The sequence below is a fragment of the Diplotaxodon limnothrissa genome, linkage group LG7 (genome assembly GCF_057381915.1).
Source record: "Diplotaxodon limnothrissa isolate DT_005_m linkage group LG7, D_limnothrissa_male_GT1.1, whole genome shotgun sequence".
Lineage (NCBI taxonomy): Eukaryota > Metazoa > Chordata > Actinopteri > Cichliformes > Cichlidae > Diplotaxodon > Diplotaxodon limnothrissa.
The window spans coordinates 16,217,963-16,239,569 of record NC_140602.1 but is presented as its reverse complement, the minus strand read 5'-3'; the positions used below and the strand labels follow the sequence as shown (position 1 = coordinate 16,239,569).

The 21,607-nt window shown below is 43.0% G+C and overlaps 1 protein-coding gene across 2 annotated transcripts in view; it reads left to right on the top strand.

The window, feature by feature from the left end:
- Positions 1 to 1,316: 1,316 nt before the first annotated feature.
- The window catches only part of tspan18b (tetraspanin 18b), a 35,615-nt gene continuing 15,324 nt past the window's right edge, over positions 1,317 to 21,607 (top strand). Inside the window, exons 1-2 of one of the 2 annotated variants that reach the window (XM_085357558.1) lie at positions 1,317 to 1,580; positions 21,060 to 21,143. In XM_085357558.1, the coding sequence (XP_085213684.1) occupies positions 21,141 to 21,143 (3 nt within the window). In that variant the 5' untranslated portion in view covers positions 1,317 to 1,580; positions 21,060 to 21,140. Of the gene's footprint in view, positions 1,581 to 16,949; positions 17,128 to 21,059; positions 21,144 to 21,607 lie in introns of those variants that run through there. The other variant, XM_085357559.1, reaches the window with a different exon arrangement.

The window sequence follows — 21,607 nt, the reverse complement described above, 5'->3', positions numbered from 1 at the left end:
CGCCCCCAAACCTGGAACAAAAGCACTCGCCTTGTTTTCTGGCTGGTGAGAGAGTCACACAGCATGAATAATTAACAAGGGACAAACAATAACTATCAGCTGCCTATGTGTAAGTTGTTGCTTATCTGTGACTGTCATCAACAGTGCTTCAAAGGAACCCATACTCGTTAGTCTCATAAAGATAATATTCCTGTATGCCTTGGGGTACTCGCTAGAAGCAGTATATTGTTCTGTGCTGTGGAATTTTGTTAGTTTCCCCCAAAGTGTTGACGGCATTCAATTCAGTTTTATTTATATAGCATCAGATCACAACAGCAGCAATCTCAAGATGCTATATAGTATAAGATAAAAACCCTGTAATGTTAGATAGGGAACCACAGAGTCCCTCATCTGTGCAAAAAAGACACTGAGCGGACGGTTTTCCTTTACAAGGGATGATTGCAAACATTATGATCATTTTATCCAGCAACCCAGCAACTTTATAAGCCATTTCTCTGCTAACCACAAGCTGCAGAAGTGATTATTTGAATCATGCCTAGTGCTGCAACTTATTTTCAATACAGTGTGTAAATTATCTTTCCCACACCCAGTTTGCGTTTATATTTTATTTATTTTTAAACTATGAGACACAGAGAAGGTTCCTTGCATTTCCCCCTCCTATTTAAAGACTTAAACAATTAATTACCCATTAAAAATTATGATTTTCTTTAGATGGACTAGGCCTAATCAGTTATTGAACTCAGCAGCTCCAATTCTGAGTTCAATAAAGGTTGAATATAAATGAACAAAACCTAAGAGATCCAGAGTTCCCCAAAGTTTGGAAACCAGGTAGAAACAACTTAGTGGAGACCAAATCTAAGCAGGGGGTCGGGGTCTGGGGCCGTTATTACAGTTGATTACACTTGTGTTTGGTGGTATTTGAATGAATGTGTGACTAATGAACTTTTCAAGAACTGATTGATCGGTACTAGCTTAATTATTATTATTATTATGATTATTATTATGATTATGATTATTATGATTATTATTATTATTATTATTATTATTATTATTAAAATACTTGGGGGGGAGGGCATATTTGGCGATATGTATTACACCACCCATCTGTTCTTACACCTAATTTTGACAGATTGATGCTTTCCATTAAGCTGGTAAACGCACGTTTCTGCTGCGTTTTGCCACACACGCACAAACAACACAGTGAGCGTAAACTCGAGGCGTGTATGTGGTCCGGAGTCTCCGCCCTCCGGAGCAGAGCAGGCAGCTGTATGAGCCGCTCAGCTTTCAGTGAGTTCAGAAAACTGTTTGCATACCAATCTTCCCCCAAACACTGCGTGCGGGTCTAAATTGGGATCGCCGATCTCGTAGTGGTGGATCTTTTTTCACAGTTGGACGCCGTTGGGCACGTTTCACTCCAGTGGACATCCCAGCTGATTCCGCCTTTCCTTTTTTTCTTTTCTTTTCTTTTTGGTTTTGTTTCACCTGAATACGTAGGTTGCAATCAGTAGTAGCAGCTCTCAGAAATAGGCTGTGAGTAGCAGCGAAAACAGCGTGTCACAGCCAGAGGTTTCGGCACTGAGGTAAGAAACTGCTCTTCAGAAGTGTCTCCAACTCAAATGTTACGCACCGAGGCAAAAGATTTAAAAGAGAATTTCGTGACTGCGTCGTTGAACTGAGTCATTATTTTCAACAGCGTGTCTAATTGTCTAATGGGTGGTGGTGTGAGGGGTGTTGTTGTGTGCGCACTGTTTGATTTCTGCAGAAGCTACTTTGTTGCGGAGAGTTTAATTTTCACATCAAACAAGGAGCAGAAATGAAATGCCTCGCAAGAAGTGACACGAGCAGGAGCGCGCTTGTTAATTGTTTAAGTCGTTTATTGGGTTGTTAAAACCTCTTTAACCACGGGTCAGATCTCTCTTTCGTCTTTTAGAGATGCAGAAAAAAAATGCATCGATGCATATCTACATTCTTTGAAAGTAGTTCAATCTTTTCATTTAATTGTGGGTTATAGTGTGAGAAACCTGACAGCAGGGGCAGTCCAGAGCGACGTCTGTCAGTCTCCAAGCTGGCTTTCTTCCCACGGGGGTCCAGCTAAAAAACGGGCAGGCTGTCTGCAGAGACTTATGGAGCCACCAAATGGATGTCTCTCATGGCGCTACCTTCGTTGTAGGGCAGGAGTTCACTGTCAGTTCGCGTTAATCAGAGGGATGCATCATCCAAAATCACCTCCTCCATGTTTCTGTCTGTCAGAGCTCCTCTGGACCAGACATGAAATACTCAGAGACTGAAAGGGCAAATCCGGCACTCTTAGGAAAGTCCCGTACTTGTGGCTTTTCCTAGTAAACTTGGGCTGTTTTTGTTTTTAAACTGATAAGTTGGATAGAGTGAAAAGTTGACGTTCTAACTCACTCAGTATGCAGTGAGAAACTCAAAACATCTGTCACTGAGTGTAACAGCTGGGAATCGGGTTATAATCAGATTTTGCCCAAGGAGATTGGCTCCAAGGGACCCATTAACACGCTCACCGGTGTGTCCAGGTGAGCGTGGTCTGCTGGGCTCTCTCGCCTCAAGTTAAAGTCACTGCCGGGCCCATGTCTCCCCGAGGCTGGTACAGTGTGTCAGGAGAAAGCAGAATCATATCACGCCCCAGCAGCTTGGACAGACTGACAAATCAGCTTCTGTCTTGATAAATGAGCTGAGCTCCACTATACTGCTGCCTCATGTGAAGATTTCTCTCTCTCCGTCTCTCTTTCTGCTGCCTGCTCTTTGTTCCACCTTATTTATTTTCTTTATTATCATTTTCTCCCCCCTACAAATCAGATGAATGTGAGCTGGTGGCTGGAGAAGAAGCACAGAAACTGGGAACAGAGGCATGTTTGTTCACCATGTTGCGGATGAACATTTGCCTTGTCAAAAAAAAAAAAAAAAAAAAAAAGACAGAAAGAAAGAAAGAGGAGGAGGAGGAAGGGGGGAAAAGAAACAGTAGTATTGATGCTTTTGGAGCAGCAGCCAACACGGATGACTAAACTCCGCCTGAAGCCTTTCTCTCCTCAGCTTGATTCACATGAGTGTTGGAAAATAGAAATTGTTTTTTTGCTCAGCGATGTTTCCAATACAAGTACAAATGTCAGCAAACCTACAGTGTAATTTATACGGGGAATAAAGGTTAGCAGCAACAATGCAGACTCCGGAGGACAGCAATTAGATGGGAACATGTTTGAGTAGACTCAAGTCTCCGGCGTGCCCGGCTGATATTTATTCCACCTACAGACAGAGAACACCTGGTGTGAGACTTGCCACCGGTGATCAGTGCACTCGTTTTAATAGTGCCTCTGATAATGTGTTGCTCTTAATCACACGTTTATGCGCCGGCGCTGAAGTGAACAGCAAAAACACATTAATAGGAGAGAGAAGGCGAGATGGAAAGAGGGAGAGGAAGTGTGGTGAGTTCTCTGCTCCTGTGTCATTCAGTCCTTGGCAGAGATGGGGAAGTGTGAATTGTAGTGTATGGCAGCTCCCGCTGTGAAGATGGGGTGACTGACTTGATGCCGCCTGGCCTGGCAGTGCATCGCTCATTAAAGGCCTGAAATTAATCAGTCTGCGGTTCCACATGGTTGGGTGCCTCTGATTTCTCTCTGTCCCCTCCTGTTTCACTCTTTCTCTCTTTCTTTAATATCAGCTGATGTGCATGCAAATGACGGGGTGGGGAGGCTGATCACCGACCCTGAGTTTACATTCCTGATTCACTATGCCTCACCATAACCTCCTTCCATCTTCTCTTTCTCTCTCCGTCTGTTGCATCTAATCTATTTTTCCTTCTTCATCTTGTTCCCATCCTTTCTTATCGTACCTTTCTTCGTTCTGCCCTTATACAGTTTGCAGTACACGTCTGTATATTGATGAGTTCAGAGCAGCGGAGGCACAGGGAAAATGAGGCTGGGTCATCACTCTACACTCGCTTTCCCCTGTATCAGCCTCACTACAGCAGCAGTGGTCCGTAGAGATCCCGGAACTAAATGGAGTATCTATTGGCTCAATGAGAAAATTGCTTTTTTCGATTGCTAGAGGACCCTTCATTTAATGTGTGTGATGCAGAGGCCCCGGCCTGTAATGGGTTCGGCATCTTTGTTGTCGAGAGACAGGAGAAAATGAAATTTGCTTTTCAGCTGGCAGAAATAATTTACTTTCTGAAAGGTGTATTTTTCATCAGCTGTTTAAAAGCAGCGAAGGTGCGTGTTGGTGTACGGGCCACGTCTGCGCTTGAATGTCCAAACCGGCGTGTTTTGATGTTCTCTGCTGAGGGCAGTTTTTCCGCTAGAAGTTTGATCACAACACAGCTCTGCTAAAATATAAAGCCGAGGTGGAAAACTTTGCTCCTCCGTGAAAGCAAAACGCAGCAAAGCTCGGTAGAAAAATGAGCGTACGAGGTCAGTGAAGCCCACTACTTCCTCTCGCTGAGGACGCCTGAAACTGTGGCAGGCCAAAACAAGCATGTTGAGATCACAAGTGTCTGATGAGACATTTTGGAGAGCGAAGAAGCAAGCACAAACAACAGCTCTTATCTTGTCCGGCGATGATGCGCAATAAATGGTACTTTCATCCACACTCCAATATGAATTTACACATTAACCTCCTCAGATGAGGCTGCCCTTAATTAGAATAGGAAAAATGTTATTCTCTTTAAATGTGCCAGGCACGGCAACATTTAACCTTGTTCGTACCAGATTATTTACATTCTTGATTGACCTATACTTAGCTTTTATAAGGAAGTGAACAGCTAATATGCACCATCTTTAAAAAGCCAAATCTTTATTGCAGTATTGACCAGCGGTATTGCACATTCTTGGGTTTTCTAGGGTTTAGCTACCCTCCCCATCATCTTCAACCTTCATCCGTTCACGCTTCCATTTTCTGTTTTGTTCTTGGGTATTAGTCGCTGGGGAAGCAGTCTAAGGCATATCCCTTTTTAAATCATTTTTCAATGTGCAAGATTCTCCAGTAGGATTGACTCAGTCCCTAAACCTCTGGAGTAGATGCTTTGAGACTCAAATTTGCTGTGCTGCTGTCGTTGCTTGGAGAGAAGCTCGTTGCAAATCAGAAAACTTTGTCTGGTGAAGTGTGTCATAATTGGGTGTTTTAACCTGAACCGTGATCCTGACCAAACAACTGGAGGAAAAATGGAAAAGGAAAGTGTAAAAATAATCATCTAGGCATTCAAACTCTTTGATTAACAACATCCATCTGGATCGAGGAAAGAGTTTGCATCGGGTATCAACAAATTTTGGTCAGGAGTGAGAAAGTGTTGTGTCAAAGCTGTAGCAGCAAGTAGACACAGTAAATTGTTTATACTGTAAATGTTGCCATAGCGAAAAAGAGACATGGAAATTGTTAAGCATTAGTATGGTTAAGCAAGTATTTTAAACGCTTGCATATCCTTCTAAGGGGACTTTATAATTTTATATTTGATGATTGTATGTGTTTATATGCTAATTCTGGATACCTCACGAGTGCAGTTGCTTGTTAGAACAAAGGTGTGTTGGAAACACAACACACCTAAAAGGTTTTGCTACATCATAGTGCATATAAACTGTTTATTTGAGATGCATATAATTATAAATATTATAAAGTACCAATCAACGTGAATATAAATTCAGTCTTAGCTTGCTGTCGAGTCATGTTTCTGCATGAACACACAATCGTGCACTCCTGTGTCCCCGGTGTGTCTCCATGTGCACCAGGAAGCAGAGAGTGACCTAAACATGGGGCAGTTGGCAGCTCCACACTTCGCTGAGAGCAGGAAGTTGAAGGGGCCTCTTCCGTTTTTATCTGGAGGAAGCAGGATGTCTGTTTGTGCTCAGCCCAAGAATTCTTTGTGCTTATCTAGCGTTCACCCTATTTCCCTCAATAATGGCTGTGCAGAGCAGGTAATGAGGTAAAAGGTATGTATGTGGCAAGCTGGCCTCAGCAGATAGCAGGCTCTCCAATAGGCTTATGGCTCTTAGTTGAGGGCACTCTCAGCCACGTTTCAGATTGTTCAAATATCTCAAAGTCTCCCCCCTGCTTCCCCTCACCAACCCCGCCCTCAAGCCATCTTTCCTTCTGCATAATGTTTTTCAGAATTAATAAACCATTTCACTCAGGTGGCCATTAAAGGCTACTGGTGAGGAACCGCGAGTTATTACACAGAGCGAGCATACTTGCTAAATCCCCTGTGCTTTAGCCGGGAGGTTTCTTCATCACCTTGTGGTCTATTCATCCCCCCCACCCCCAGATGTAGTTAAAGCTGAGAGAGGGGCTTAGGCAGACCAGGAGTCTAGGTATGTGACACGGTGAGATTATCTGCCTGGCTTCAGAGAGTGGAGCGACTTGGTTGTACTGAATGATGTTTAAGTTTAAGCGCGTCGCTGATGCAGAAAGCATTGTAGCAAAGGTACAGCAGAGTGCCTCACAAGTTTTCTTTGCTTTAGGTGTGTAAAAGGGAGGCATTTGTTTTGTGTTTGCGGCTGGGCTCGCTCACATTGGGTTCAGTGCCGGCTCACTGGGCTGATAATCAAATAGTACCAGAGAGGAAGAGTTCATTTTACGGATGCGATTGTTCTCCACGCTCTCTGCCTAACGCTGGCTCTTTCTCACTGTAGATGACTTTTGGCCTCCCTTTTTAAACTGTTTCTTGTCTTCTTTTGCAGAAACGACTCACTCGCTGTTGTACATTGTGATAAAGCCCCTGTGCTCACATGATTCATTAGGCAACTCAAATGGGGGGGGGGATTATACACTGCTTACGAATCAATGAGGAAGGAAAGAAGTGTGTTACAGGAAGAATAACCCATTTTCTACAACAATGGGAAAAGACTCCATTGTAAGACTCCACCATGTTTCTCTGTTTGCACAATGTGCAAAAGCGTCACTCTGATTGTCCACTTCAGCTCCAGTGTTGTGTTTCAAGCATTCTTCACTGTGTGTTTGACTCTCAGCGGTGATCTGAGAATTGGAAATTGTGCAATTATAGAGCTGAAGTGAGTCATCAATGCCAGTCATCAGTCAGTTATTCACTAAGTTTTTCTGATCAACTGTTTGTGTTTTTTAGGGCTGTCGCTGTCTAAATGCCATGTTTTGGCCTTTTGAGCTTCAATGGTAATCGATAGCGAAAAAATAATAAGTATCTGCTGGTGTACAGGAGTTAAGATCACATCTGCAATTTCAACATGAATGTAGATTTTTCACTCAAACACACAGAAGAAGAATATATTTCATACTTTTTTTTTTTTTTTATTGTTCTCTGACTCGGTGCACCAGTGCTCACCACCCAGAGAGAAGGCAAGGAAAACATTGCTGTGCCAGGAGAGCAAGACTTGCTTGCAAAATGCAATCCTGGTCATCCATTTTTTGTGAGGCTTTTAAAGCCTTTAAATCGGATGCAAAGTCACTACATCTGCATCCAAGCAACAAGGCAAACTGAAGACTGAGCATCATTGCAGTGAGTAAAAAGGATATCAGACAGAGCAGCTTAAGTTATATTTACTCATCTGTAGGTAGCAACAGAAAATTGAACAAAAAACAATACTTTCCCAGCCAATATATGTGTTTTATTGTTTTATTTTGAGTCAAATAAAACCTCTTACCAACCAGTGTACCAGCTGTTTTATTTCCAATTGCACATAAAATTGCAAACTTTAGAAAGTTCCTGCAGTCCCTTATGCATTTAACTGAGCATCCTTGAAGCACATTAGCAGTCTGTGGCTAGCATGAGCGCATTATCTGAGTAGATGTACTGATAAGGAGACATCAGCGGACATGAAAACCCATCGCACTTCGTTTAAGGCCACTGTTGTACTCTTTGGCTGCTTTTTGAGGATGGTACTGGGAGCTGCACTCAGTTCAGATCTGTTTTCACAGCCTCTCCCTGTGACTCACTGGGCCTAATGGTTCTCTGCTCCTGACTCAGGCATTTTTTCTGATGAAATGGGACTCTCTCCCAGCTTCTGGTCTTTTTTTTTCTCCTCCTTTTTTCTGTTGCTTCAACCACAACTGCGTCCCAAATCTCCTCTTTCTGTAGGTTCTTTTCCTCGAGTGCTCGCACTCTGTGCATCCAGGTTTTTGGATAAAAAGGCCATAGCATTACAAGAGTACCCCTATTAGTCATCACAGGCTTTTAAAATGTGCCCTATTTTATTCCATATTCAGCACGGTGCTTTTTATTTCCTCTGCCTACAGGGGATCTGAGCGCCTGTAAATATCCCTGTTTATTTTTAATAACTGACGACGGGCTACACAGTATAATGTGATATGATAATTGTTGCTTGCAAATACAAACACACTTGCTCTTGTCAGAAATTGATTTGGCAATTTAGAGCGTACAAATTATCGTAGGGATGGACAGCAGGTTGTTAATGATGACCCAGATAATTAGGTCATTATCACTGTAAACAAATTAAAGGCATGTTGGTGCTGGATGATACCTCATTAACTCACTTTTTCAAACATTTACATTCTGATTGGAAGTCGGGGAAACAAAGCGGCGAGGGTGGAGTCGCATCAGGTTTAATGATACAGAGCGGACGCTTGGTTGGTGTGTGACGTCGTCTTGTTTGCTGTCTGTTGCTTTTCCAAAGTGGCTGAATTATAGAGTGCTTTTTGGAGATTTATATTCAGCGTGATATGGGTTTGCATCCCGGTCTGTTAATAACACTTTGCTGTTCCAGTCAGTTATACCCATACAAACCTCAAATACAAAACCACAAGTGCACATGAAGCTCTCCCACACACACACACACACACACACACACCCCTGCAGCCTGGGTGCTGCTGCTACAACTCTAGTGGAAAATGGGGTTGCTTCATATTTACTGCATATGTCTTTCATATCTGCTTGAATGTGGGTGAAATGTTTTGAATCGCACAGGGGGGGGGAACCTTAGCTAAGCAGAGATTTCTTTATTTTAACCTGGAAGAAAACGTTGTAAACTTCAAGAGACGTAAGTAGGCTAATGTGATTCTTTCACTGCAAACTGATTATGTGCGTTCATATTCACGTTTCAGTCCCTTTTCCTGTCAGCTGGCTGGCTTTGCTGTCTTTATAGCCCACACACCTCGTCCACAGTGCTGCTCCCCCCTGTAGCTCCTGTGGAATAACAGCAATGTTACAGGCCCTCCCACAGGGTCAGACTTGCCACAGGTCTATTAGACATACGGGCTCCCTGTTAGCTTCCAGGGCATCAAGGCCACAGATCGGTTTTTTCTAATTAAAGAAAAAAAAAAAGAAGCTCGCAGCAGGTTAGAAGCTGTACCTGGGGAAACTTGTGGGGGGGGGGGGCAATAACGGTCTCTCTCCCACCATGATCACAAGCCTCTGAGAGAGACGACTGCATTTACCTCGAGCTTGTTAACAGGAAAGTGAAAATCTTTAAAAGTCGTGGCAGTTTATGTGGCGGGCGTCTGCCTCCGCTGTTTTCTGTTTACATTTTGTAGGCTTGCTTGTGATTCGCTTTACTCGTGCAATAACGTTTTGTCGCCTGAGGTTATGGAGCGTCTTACGAGTGTGACACAGGTGTGCTCCTTGCCGGATTTAGCTTCCCTTCAGCGTCGTCCTTGTTTATTGCACACAGTCGCACTGTTGGACTACATGTGGTTGAAAACTGAAGCTGAACTGTTGCTCGCAATGTATCCCTCAAAGCCAACTGAGGTTGTCCAAGTGAACCAGCATCCTCCAGCAATCCAGAGTAGGCCTGTGTGAAGATCGTAGTGATGGTTCTTGGACAGCCTCCCTGCGTGCTGAACGTCTGCCCCCTTCACGTCTGACTGAATAATTGCCTTTTAACAGCAGATCAGATGTACACGGTGTAGACTGTTATTTTTACTCCTCAAAGGCGAAAACAATTAGACGGCAAAGACGGTACGCACTGCTGCCTCATGACTTTTTCATGGCGCTTTATGAAATTTTTAACCTGCTGCCTCTTTAAAAGTGCGGCGTGCTCGAGACAGCATTCATGGGTCAGTGCACTAAAACCCGGCCTCTGTCCTTTGGGCAAACGGTACGTCAACCCCAGCTGATGTGTTGCAGCCACAAGCAAACCACACCATTAGTATGAAGGAAATGTGCTGCATTTAATATTCTCTGTGGCTTTGCAACTTCCAAGAGGAATTCTTAAGAAGTCATGCGTTTTCTAAGAAGAAAATAGATCTCTTTTTTCTTTTGTAGTTCTTCATGGTAAAATAGTTTTTATTCACTAATAGTTATTAGGGTAAACACAGGCAAACCATGAAGCATAATTCCCTTTTCCTTAATCCGTAACTCTCTGTTGCTTCTTTGCTTTGAAGCTTGAGAAGAGAGTCTGTGGAATTGAAAAAGCTGGCCACTGTTTAATTATTTAAAGTAATATTAAAGCATTTGATATTTTTATGAAAATGTGTTTGATTCCAACATTTCTGACACCAGCATCCAGGGATCACCTTCACGTGTGTTTGTCAAAGATAGCACAGGCAGGACAGGTGTCTCCAGTCTGTGAAATCAAATTGGCTGCAGTGCTCATCGATTTAAATGTTCAAAAAGCGAGAACACCCCCCCCCCCCCAGATCAGACACACTTGGAGATTTTTTTTCCCCCCTCAGTGGAACATCAGGTGAGCTTGGCTGGCTTCCCGCTCGTTTTGTCACTCGTCTCACGTCAAGATGACAGGCTGCTCGCACAGTGGTCCAATGTACTCTTGACCACCTGGTTGTGACGCTCACAAGTGTGAAGTGTTTGAGGACAAAACAGACAGCTCAGGCAATTTTCCAAGAGTTTGCACCCCGGAGGATCGCTTGCCAGATCGTCTTTCCCGATAACGCTTGGCAGGAGGCAGATCCCATATGAAATATCTCGGCACCGACTATGAAGCCAAAGTAATTTTGTGGGTGTCTGTGAAAACCCCTGGACGTGTAAAGGTTCTTTTTAGCTTAAAAAAAAAAAAATGGTGGTTCTGCTGCTGGCTCCAGACTGCTGCTTTAATTGGACAGATGACAAAACAGGATTTAACAAAGATAAAACAGCTTTTAGATGAATTCCTTTTAATGCTTAAAATTTGGTCTCACAAAAGAAACAATGAGGCAGAGGAAAGCCAATATAGCGGGCAGTTATCACAACCACTTTTGCTTATCTTTGCAGGCACTTTGGAAATGGACAAGCCCCCCCCCCCCCCTTTTTTTTTTTTTTTTAAAATAAGGAACAGATGTCTACCCTTTCCTCACTCAAAACATCTCAGGGTGAGCTATTTGCCACATCGGGTGCGGCCGTGGAGTCTATACACTGTGAGCTTTCAAAACACCCCCCTTCAAATATTTGGTCAGCTCCGTGTGTCTATATATTTATCCTGTTGCTTTTGGCTTGAGCCAAATGTGTGTTGTGCTTCCAAGAAGCTCAAGACTTTGCAGACAGCAACTTTAAAGAAAAAAAAGGAAAGAAAAGAAAGCGTTCCATATCTCCTCCTGCATCACCACAGCTCATTATACGGGATATCATCTGTAATCTCCCTCTGCTTTGTTCATCTCTTCACCATTTGGTGGCTCACATAAACACAAGTCCCACGCCGTGAAAAGTAATGAGTTGCATCTTATATTTGTTCTCTAGGCTTAAATGTTGTTTGCAGCTGTTTGTAGATATATTTTTGTTGTTGTTAAGACTATATAACAGACCCCTTGGATACCTTTGATCTGCAGTACTCCTCTGCTTCAGCTCGCAGGATTGCTGAATGTGCATCACAGTCTTTTTTTTTTTTTTTTCATTTTAAAATCAGTCAGACGTTTAAATAAACACATAATCTGTAATGTGTTTCGCCATAAATATCCCAGCGGTGGTCACTCCTGTGGTCCTGTTTCAGGACTGTGGGAGCACTAAGTGGACTATTTATTTATAACTGTTAGCCTGTGCTACCCCACAAAAGCTGCAGTGCACGCTTGAGCGCATTACTCACAATTTCGTCACCATCCCAATTAATACTCAAGACGGCATCAGCAGCATCTGCATCAGTCCCTCTGCTTGAGTTCAGTTGAGTTGAGAGAATTAAAAGTATATCAGCAGCGGTGTGATTGCTATTCTGAGCTTGTTATCGGCGTGTGCAACCATGAGCAGGTTCGCAGAGAAGAGTCTGCATTACAATTATGTCTGTTTTCATAGTTTAGCGTTTTTGTTTTTTTTTGTTTTTAGTTTTAAATCGAAACCAATAATTTCAGATGGGTTTGACCTCACCGTGTTGCCCGTGCTTCTACGACCGCAGTCCTCCCCGTACGATTGTCTCAGATCCATCATGTTCTGTGGTGTAAATCTATTGACTTGTGTTTCTTCTGGGACTTAATCTTGGAGCCTCTCCAAGCAGCTCAGTTTCCATCCTCTCCCTATCTTTCCTCCCTCTCCCATAAATCAATGTGATGTAATTGCATAAACTCCCTTTCCCACATCTCAGGACTGGAGGCAGATCATTCTCAGGGAGAAAGTGTTTCAGTGTGGCCTGTTAACCTTAACCCTCAGATTCCCACATTTGTGATGTCCATGTCTTGTGAAAGTTTCATGTTGACCTTTAAGAAAAAAAAGAAAAGAAAAAAGCAGTGTTTGCAGAGTTTATTTCATTGGTGATATTTGGTGTTTCGTTTTTCCAAGCAGCAGGACTGTGGAAGTGAACTTTCTCACAAATGGCACTGGCTGTTTACATCTGGCTAATTTACTCTAAGATCAGCAGATTAAATCTCATTTCTCTGAGTGCTTTTTGTGTTTAGCCAAGCATGATTTCTCCTGATGTCTCCTCATCGTCAGGAGTCTCACTAGGTTCCCTCGGCCTATTGAAGGAATGTTTCTCAAAGCACTTCTGCATTTTCACGAGATTGGACCGTGGCAATAGTCCAGCTTCCATTCCCCCTCTTTTTCCACATTTCATTGCCTTCCTGGCTTCCTCTTTCATTCAGATATCTCTCAGCTTTGTCCGAGGAGAATCGAGCGTAGAGTGAACCGGTGTGGAAAGGTTTTGCAGTGAGCAGGAGTCTTACTCACACACTTTGTACTTATACTTTATCCAGGTTTCATCATTCGTCCGCTGCTCCAGTAATCCTCCCGCCATGAATCGCACCCTGCTCTCATGGTGATAAAATGATTTTTTTTTTCTGGCTCACGCTGAAACACACTTCCACGGTATTTGGCTATTAGCGCAGGCATATTTGACAGTGTGAGAGACAAAACGCATGTGTCGCTCTCAGTTGTGAGTTTGTCACAGCTTGTTACCTGCTGCTTGTTACCGCAGCTGCCACATACAGGCCGACATGGATGAGGAATTCTGAGGGATACAGGGTTCTTTGGCATATGTGCAGCTTTATGAGGAGTTCCCAGTGTGGAGCCTGTGTGCCGAGGAAATGATCCAGATGCAAAGCTTCTGGCTCTCATAACCCAGTGGGACACCTGCCTTACTGCTCCCGTGCAGCCCTCTGCAAAGTCCACAAAAACGAAGGCTACCATCTTTCCTTGGAAGGAGGAGGAGTCATAACGTGCTGCTGCATATCAGGCATGTGGAGTATTTGTGTTGCTTGTATTGCATGTCTCTGGTTTAGGAGTTTCAATTTAAAGCCGTTGTTGAATTCACCTAAATGAAAACTCTTAACAGATTAAATGTTGAACTGGTTTTGCCGGGTGTGATTATTTTAAAAACCATGTTTAATTTTCCCAACATGCGTCTGATGGATGGAAAAAGCTGCTGGACAACCCGAATAAATGCCTCGGTGTTTGTCAGCCGCAGAAAACTGCCAAACCACGCTGTGATTAACTGGCTTATGCTGAAATGGCTAATGTTTTTCTTTATTTCTCAATAAATTGGGCTCAAAAGGTTTTGACATTCACATAATTTACTGCAAGATGAAACCAACATGTCACAGTCTTAATTGCAGGCAAATGTAAAAAATATTATAAACTTCAAGCATATTTCTTTTTTTTTATAAATATAGTAAACAAGGGGTTTTTGCTGTGTTTACAAACCTAAAGGAGAGCCAAAAATGTATGTATATTTATGTTATCTGGATTATTTTTGTTCACATTAAGCATCTCTTTGAGGTATGAAATCAAAATGACATCAGATCCTGGATATATATCAGGATGTCCTGCAGTCTTTCTCTGTGTGTGTTTGTACTTTTTCTTTAGTAATGCGACCCACATGTTTGCACGCTAATAAGCCCAACATGTGTTGTTATAGCCCAGCCTTTACAGCATTGTTCCCCTTGTTTGAACACAACAACAACTTGCAAACAGCGGTTTTAGAACTTAAAATACGCCGACAAAATAGTTTTTGTCAGTCGGTGCATCATCATCATCTTATTTCTGAAGTAGGAAGCTTCACTGGGGTGTGTTCACCAAGGTATGTAGTGAAAACCATTAAGAATTGGAACCAGATCTGATGCTGTAAGTACCAGGCAGTGATCCAGACATTGCTCCTTTTTGGGATTTATACGTTAGTTGTGCCAAAAGTTTTTGTTTTCATTCATGCGGCAGTGTGATGTACAAACTGTTACAAAGTGGCCATGGAGCAAATTCAGATTAACAAAAGCAAAACATCACTGGCTTGGCACAGCCTGTCAAGCGTATGGACGTTTCAGAAGAGGAAGGAGTCCAAGTCACTCCTCCTCCTCCTGGTTTTAATCATGAAAATAAATTTCATCTGGTCCCATTGCGCACATATTCTTGCTTCCACTTCTTGTGTCTCTTTTGCATTATGATGTTTACCGCTCATGACCCACTAAATAGAGTCATGAGCTTCAGCTGACAGAAAGGTCAAGGTGAGAAAGATCATATCCCATGGCAGCTAATCTCACAGGTACAGGATGTTTCTCTCTGCCATTTCTACATCTCTTCTCAGAGATGTAGGGAATCAGATCTTCACAGCTATACAAAAAACACTATTACCTCACGGTATTGCAGAAACATTTAAGTGAAGCCTAGAAATGGTTTCCAGATGTTTGTTTTTTTTTTAAAGTAGCTTGTTGGGTGTATAGGACAACAGTGGGCCAATATTTCTACAGCGTGCTTCGGGGGGAGTCAGGATATCATACGCTGTTGTACAAAATGTAGCTGATTCATAATATATTTCAGTCTCTTAGGTGCAGCAGATATCTGTATTTGTTCTATACATGCATAATACATCATTTTGTAAAACGGTCTTCTGTTTGCAGCATCGAGCCTGATCTGTATGTGCAGGCTGACTGACAAGCTGTCATTGCTATAGCTGTAAGTGACCAACAAAAAATAGGCTGTCAGTTACTCAGGAGACGCTGCCAAAAGTTCCATATTTTAAATTGTTAGTAAATGGTGTTTATTTTATGTTTTCAGAAGCTTTGGGTTTTGTTGCAAAGATTCAAAATATCAATGTGCAGACACTGCATTGAGCTTTAGGACCTTTAACTGGGATTGATAAATAAAACAACAATTAGTGATCGGAACCAGCTGAGAATGGTTTCCAAATGGTCTAATCCAGGGGTGCCCAATCCCGGTCCTCGAGAGCTACCGTCCTGCAGCTTTTAGATGCATCCCTACTCCAACACAGCTGAATCAAATGGTTTGATCTCTTCAGCATGCCATCATGTTTGGCAAGGGCCTGATAACAAGCCATTCATTTGATTCAGGTGTGTGGGAACAAGGATGCATCTAAAAGCTGCAGGACGGTAGCTCTCGAGGACCAGGATTGGGCACCCTTGGTCTAATCGATCAGAATCTATCAGAATCGTTTGCCTTCCAGCTAATCAATTCCTTTCATCAGTACGGGCATGCTGTTGTAAGACTTACATGCAGCAAAACAATGATATGAAACTTTTACAAACCTCAAACAAGCACTGTTTGTATGCTGTATATAGACTTGGAGATCACATAGATCAAAAAGGGACGGTAATCAAGAACTAAAAAGTAAACGGAATCAATAATGGGATTGGTATCAGTATACATCCCATGTTACAGCTCTACTAATGAAAAAAATGTCTACAATAGTCTGATCTAATAGTTTGAACTGAGCGCAGATCTGGCGTTGTTTCTTTTTGTGTACACGAAACACTTTATGAAAACTGTGCTAACTTCCTCTCTGTGCATGCAGCTTGGATTTTCTTCCAAATTCCTCTTAGATTTGAAGCTCCCTGAGCTCACTTCTGCACAGTTCTCAAGACTTACTGACTGAGGGATTTCTGTGGGTTGGAAAATGATTATCCTGTGGCTGTTCGACAGCTCGCACCTCTGGCGGTGAACAAACTGGATTTAGCAGCCTCAGCCCCCTCCCCCTTTGTGTATCTAGTAATGAACTCTTACCTTGGCTTGGAAGGGTGCACTGCTGCTATCCTTTCTGTGTTTTTGTAACCCTCACTAAAAAAAACCTTCCTCTTAATTGTGTCCCATGGGTCCCGAGCTCTCAGTATTCACAGCCTTTCCTGTCCCTCTTACTGATCCTCCTCCTCTCCCAACCTTAGCCCCATCATCCCAATTCGACAGGTTTCCTCTTTAATCGCTTGACTTCAAAGCGGTATTTTGATGCCCCCTCCCCAGGCCCCTGGCTCCTCGGAGATAAGGAGAGGGCTAGACTTGGGGGCCTGGGAAGTAGGGTGAAAGTGTGGTGGTGCACAAAGCAGCTGGTTAAGTTAGACAGGCATGGGTTAAAGAAAATAAGTAGTTCAACTGCTTTTTTTTTCATCACTTTGTCACAAGAGAGAAATTGCTGTTGTGTTTTTAGAGAAGCAAGTCGCACACCTGAAAGGCTCTGTGTAAGACATGTCTCGCTGTTCTTTGCAGAGGTGAGAGGTACAAGCTCCTGCCGGAAAAAACCTGGCGAATAGAGACGAGCCCTGGCTAATGTTTGCCACAGAGGTTGGACACAGTGTCATCTTTCATCCACATCAAAATAGCACCCTCCAAACACACTTCCAAGAGCTGCATTCTCATCAGGTTCCCATTTAGCTCAAAGCGATTAACACTGAGAAAACACAAGGCTTGCTTAATGAGTTCAGTCTGCATCTTTTAGCTGGAAAAATAGTGCACCCCAAATGCATGAATACGCTCTTGCCCCGCGTGTAACCTCCCCGGAGCACCTACTGTAGCGTGAGGAACAAAGAAGAATTGGGTTTGCTGTGGCCAGAGAGGAAAGGGTGAGTGATTAGCTGTTGGATGCCCTCTGATCAGTGCAGGGATTGTTTCTCCATCGTGCTGGTTTATCTTTGTCTCTGGTAGTTGACTCGCACTGTTAGATCAATAAATCCAGATGGAGTAAGGCGATAATTCTGCCTCAGCATTGCCCTCATTAAAGAGGACGCTCAGGAGATGTATAGCTGCCGGCAAGTGGCCTCCTTCTCATTTCTGTAATATTAGAGTTTGATGTATATGGCGAAAGATCACCAGGGAGGAATGACATCCAGAGCTGTAGATTTTTCCTTTAAGTGTCTTTATGAAAGTTGGATTTGAGCCGTAAACCGCCCCTTAGGTTATTATCTCCAAATTTGGAGTTCCTTGTAAAGCTCAGGGGTTTGCTCTTTGTCATCATTAGTGAGAAGTTGAAGTTAAACCCAATTATAATGTGTAGATGGAAATACTGTCTATTCCTGTACTGTTGTCCTTTCCACTTCCTTTCCTCAGAGGAAGTGCCACAGCTCAAACTGGGTGCTGTGCTCTGACTTCTGACATGTCACAAAAGGTTTCCTGCCTAACATGCAAATTGGCCTGTGCTTAAAAAAATGTTATTAAATCAACGTGTCTTGGATGAGCACAGAAAGTCATGCGTGTAATGTTAGATTATTAAAAATCAATGTGGTCGACTGTGTTCAGTGACTCAGCTGTGGTGAAGCCTCGCAGGCAGCTAGCAGCTACAGCTGTCAGTGCCACTCAAAGCTGTCAGGCCCTAATAACTCAAACATTTAGCATTAGTGAAGTTTGAATGGAATCGAAAATACTTTATTGTTGTTATACAAGTATACCGATGTTTAGACTGCCATCTCTCCTATGTTCACCGGGAAAAATGAACATAAATAGATTATTATTCAAGATGGAGTGGTTATATAGGGGTGCAAAGATAGTCCTGAAAGTTATTGTCAGTGCATGTTGTTCTAGTGTATGGGGGGGTTGGGTGGGGGTGATGAAGGCCATAGCTCGGGGGAAGCTCAGCTTGTGTGGGACTGTATTAATTTGTTTGTCTATCTGTTTGCCTGATGGCTGAAGTTCAAATCGAGGCTGACCGGAGGGGAAAGTGTCTGAATTGAGGCTTTTGCCTTCTTCAGACGGTTAGTGTAGACATCTCTGTGGTGTCATAGCTCCAACCCTACCACATGCTAGGCAGTCTTCACCAACAGTGTAGGTCCTTCTGCTCAGCAGCTGTGCAGCTTCTGCACCGCACCTTGATGCTGTTTGTGAGGATGCTTTCAAAGAGAGTTTCATTCAGCAGCAGCAGTTTTTGTGGGGGAGCTGTGCTTCAACTTGATGAGTTATTGAAAAGATGAACTCACCTTACAGTTCTTATGAAGGTGGGTATTAGTTATAGAGACCAAAAGCTTCTTTGTACAAAGCTATAGATGTGTCTTTTTCTTCTATAAAGTGATGCATTTTAACAGCGGACTCCATCTGGTTTGACTCACTTTTGAAATTGGCCTCAAGTGCCGATTGGAGGAACTGCAGATTTTGGCACTTTGTGGTGGGTTCATTGTTCAGTTCTTGAGGTTTCTGCATGTTTAAAAGAATCAATCTGGCATCACAGATGATGCAAGAGACAGAGAAGCTGACAAATGGCAGTAACATACGGAGGCTTTTGAGCATTTTTATTGAAGGCATTTGTCCTTATGCACACAAAAATCATCAATTTCGTTTTAAAAAAAACAAAAAAAAAAAAAGGAGGGAATAGAAGCTTGATATCCATAGTTCATAAGTACTCACTAAGTACTGGTGCTTCAACCAAAATGAATTTGTTCTAATTCCCTTTCAGCCCTTTCAGCGGTTATCTGCGTAAGCACTGACACTCAGAATGGCCATGGATATTAGACTGTATTGAGAAATGCCTGGAAAGGTGAGGGCAGTGTTTATATAAGGAGTATATTCTTACTGCATTATGATACTACAGTTTCCCCTGCTATCTCTATTGTGAGTGGTATTGAAGCACGTGATTTATCATGTGCTGATGGCTTGCACACAAGATAGATGTTGATGATGCAATAATATTGCCAGAGCCTGAAATAACAGCACAGACTAATCAATTAGTGGCTGCCTTGATGTTTAAACTGCCCACAGGGCTTCGGCGCTTAAATGTCAGTGACAAATTGGCAAGGGAGATTTCCTTTAAAAGGAAAGTCATCGAGCGGATGTAGATGAAACCTTTTCTCTAGTGTTGACTCGTTCTCTTTGTTGGACCCTCAGTGGCCTGGCCTTTCTAGTCCTCCCCTCGAGGTTTCGTCCTATTGTTGTGCTTTCTCAGCCGCCTGCGCTGATCTCTCTTCGCACCCCCCCCATAAGCGATTCATTGAGGCTCTGCGATCCTATTGGTGCTCCACTTTCCCATGGAAGGGTTTCCATGGAAACCAAAAAATAATGCAGACCCTCAACACTGTTGCTCTTCACTGGCTAATAACTCTCTAAACAGGGGTTCAAAAGAGACTGCCACTGCAACAGGCTTCATGGTAAAATCTGACCGCTCTGTACCTGATTACAAACCGTAATGACGAGAGTTACTTACATATATGCTGCTGTTTGTTATAATCTGCTGCAAAACTGAAAAGGATTACAGTGTTGCGTTACCTGGGGATCTCTGAGCTAAACCATATGGTCAATATTTTCTATAAGACTCACTCAACAAGGCTGCCCATGCATGCGTATCCACTGTAAGGATGTTAATGATTTCCTGAGCACGTGTACCTTGTATTGTCTGAGTTCAGGGTGCTTAGATAAGGGAGTGTATCATTCCAGTGCATCTCCCCACTTCTCAGATTTGTCCACTCTCCTCAGTCAGCCTTTGATTGCCTTTTCCAGATGCAATCAGCGCCTTCTATTCTATATGGGGCTGGCAACGTCAGTTAGGTTTTGTGTCCTGGTGAATCTGATGTCTGCTGGCAATATGGTGTGTCTGCGGGATGATGTGGCTGGCTCTAGCAGCCAGAATACTCTTGGGATATTCTCCATCCCCGAGCCTCTGTCAGAATGAGAATACCCTGCCTGTATTTCACCATCTAATGTGGCAACAGCCGCTTGCCGTTCATGTCTTCGTAGGCAGCTCTCTCCATATTTGATGCGGTAGTTGTCAGTGCCAGTGCTTTGAAACTGGCTCCAAAGTATTGTCAGTCAAAACTGTGCTGCTGCCTATTTTTGTATATGGAGGCTGAAATACCACCAATTTAATTGGCTCTCATTGCGATATCATTATTTTCAGCTGGGAGACAGTTGTGGCAAAGCAGTTTAGAAACAGGAAAAAGTTTAAAGCATTTATGCTCATTAGACACACTTGGCTGGAGACGTATCTTACACTGACAGTTAAAGCCAGCAACGTGCGGTAAGAAAGCAAGGTATTCTACTTCCAGTGAATAATGCATGAGTTCAAATGCTCATCAAGGTCAAGTCGCAAACTGCATGAGGAGATTGTGGTGTGTTGGGTTTTCTAATAAAGGATAGTTAATTAGTGAGAAGATACACAGTTTCTAATACCTCGAGGCAGATATTAAAATTTTACCTGCCCAGAACTTTGGTCTGGGTTGCTGCGACTAAAGGCAGTGCATTTTCCTGTTCTGTCCCTGTTTAATTTTGCCTTCCAGCAGAGAAGTGGAAAAATTCACACAGAGAAAACACTGTTACAGTCCTAGATTGGAGCACTGCGGGGAGCGAGCGCTTCATACATAATAAATGCAAACTCGGTCATTTTAAGTGTCCTAGAATTTTATTTTCTGTGTTTTTTCTGTTTTTTTTTTTCCAAGCTCTCGCTCTTACTCTGCTCAGATGACTTACGTGCACCAAGACAAATGTACCACTTTCTCTTCGCCGCTGCTTCACTGTTCATTCATCTCATTACCTCAGTCTTGACCTGTGCTCCTTCTGCTGTGCTTCTCTCCAACAGCCCATGAAAACAGGAGAGGAGAGAAAAGCGAGAGAAGTCATCAGCTTCACCTGAACGAAGACGAGGAACAAGCAGATACACATGGTACGGTAGTGTTTTATCTGCTAAAGCGGCACACGCGCAGTTTTTCATTTTCACCTTATATTTATGTGTTTCCTTTACATTTTCCTCAGTATATGTCTGGAACGTGGGGGTGTTTTCATGAATAATTTCTAGCAAATCCAACAATAATTCCACTTCAACACACTTAAAATTGTTTGAGAGGCGCTGCATAAAGAGGTTGTTGACAGACTCTTTTCAGTAAGATGCTGACAGCACAGGCGCAAAACCATTGTTATCGCCAACAGGAGGCACAGTGCTAGAGCAAGAACCTGTGTGTGTGTGTGTGTGTGTGTGTGTGTGTGTGTGTGTGTGTGAGAAGCCGGTCCTGCAAAGAGGCAGACGTGCTTTTGTCCCTTTGCTATCATAGCAGTCTTGCACTGGTCTTTGTTAGTCCCTGATTTGCATTGGCATTTGTAGCATTAGTATTCCAGACACAGCAGAGCAGC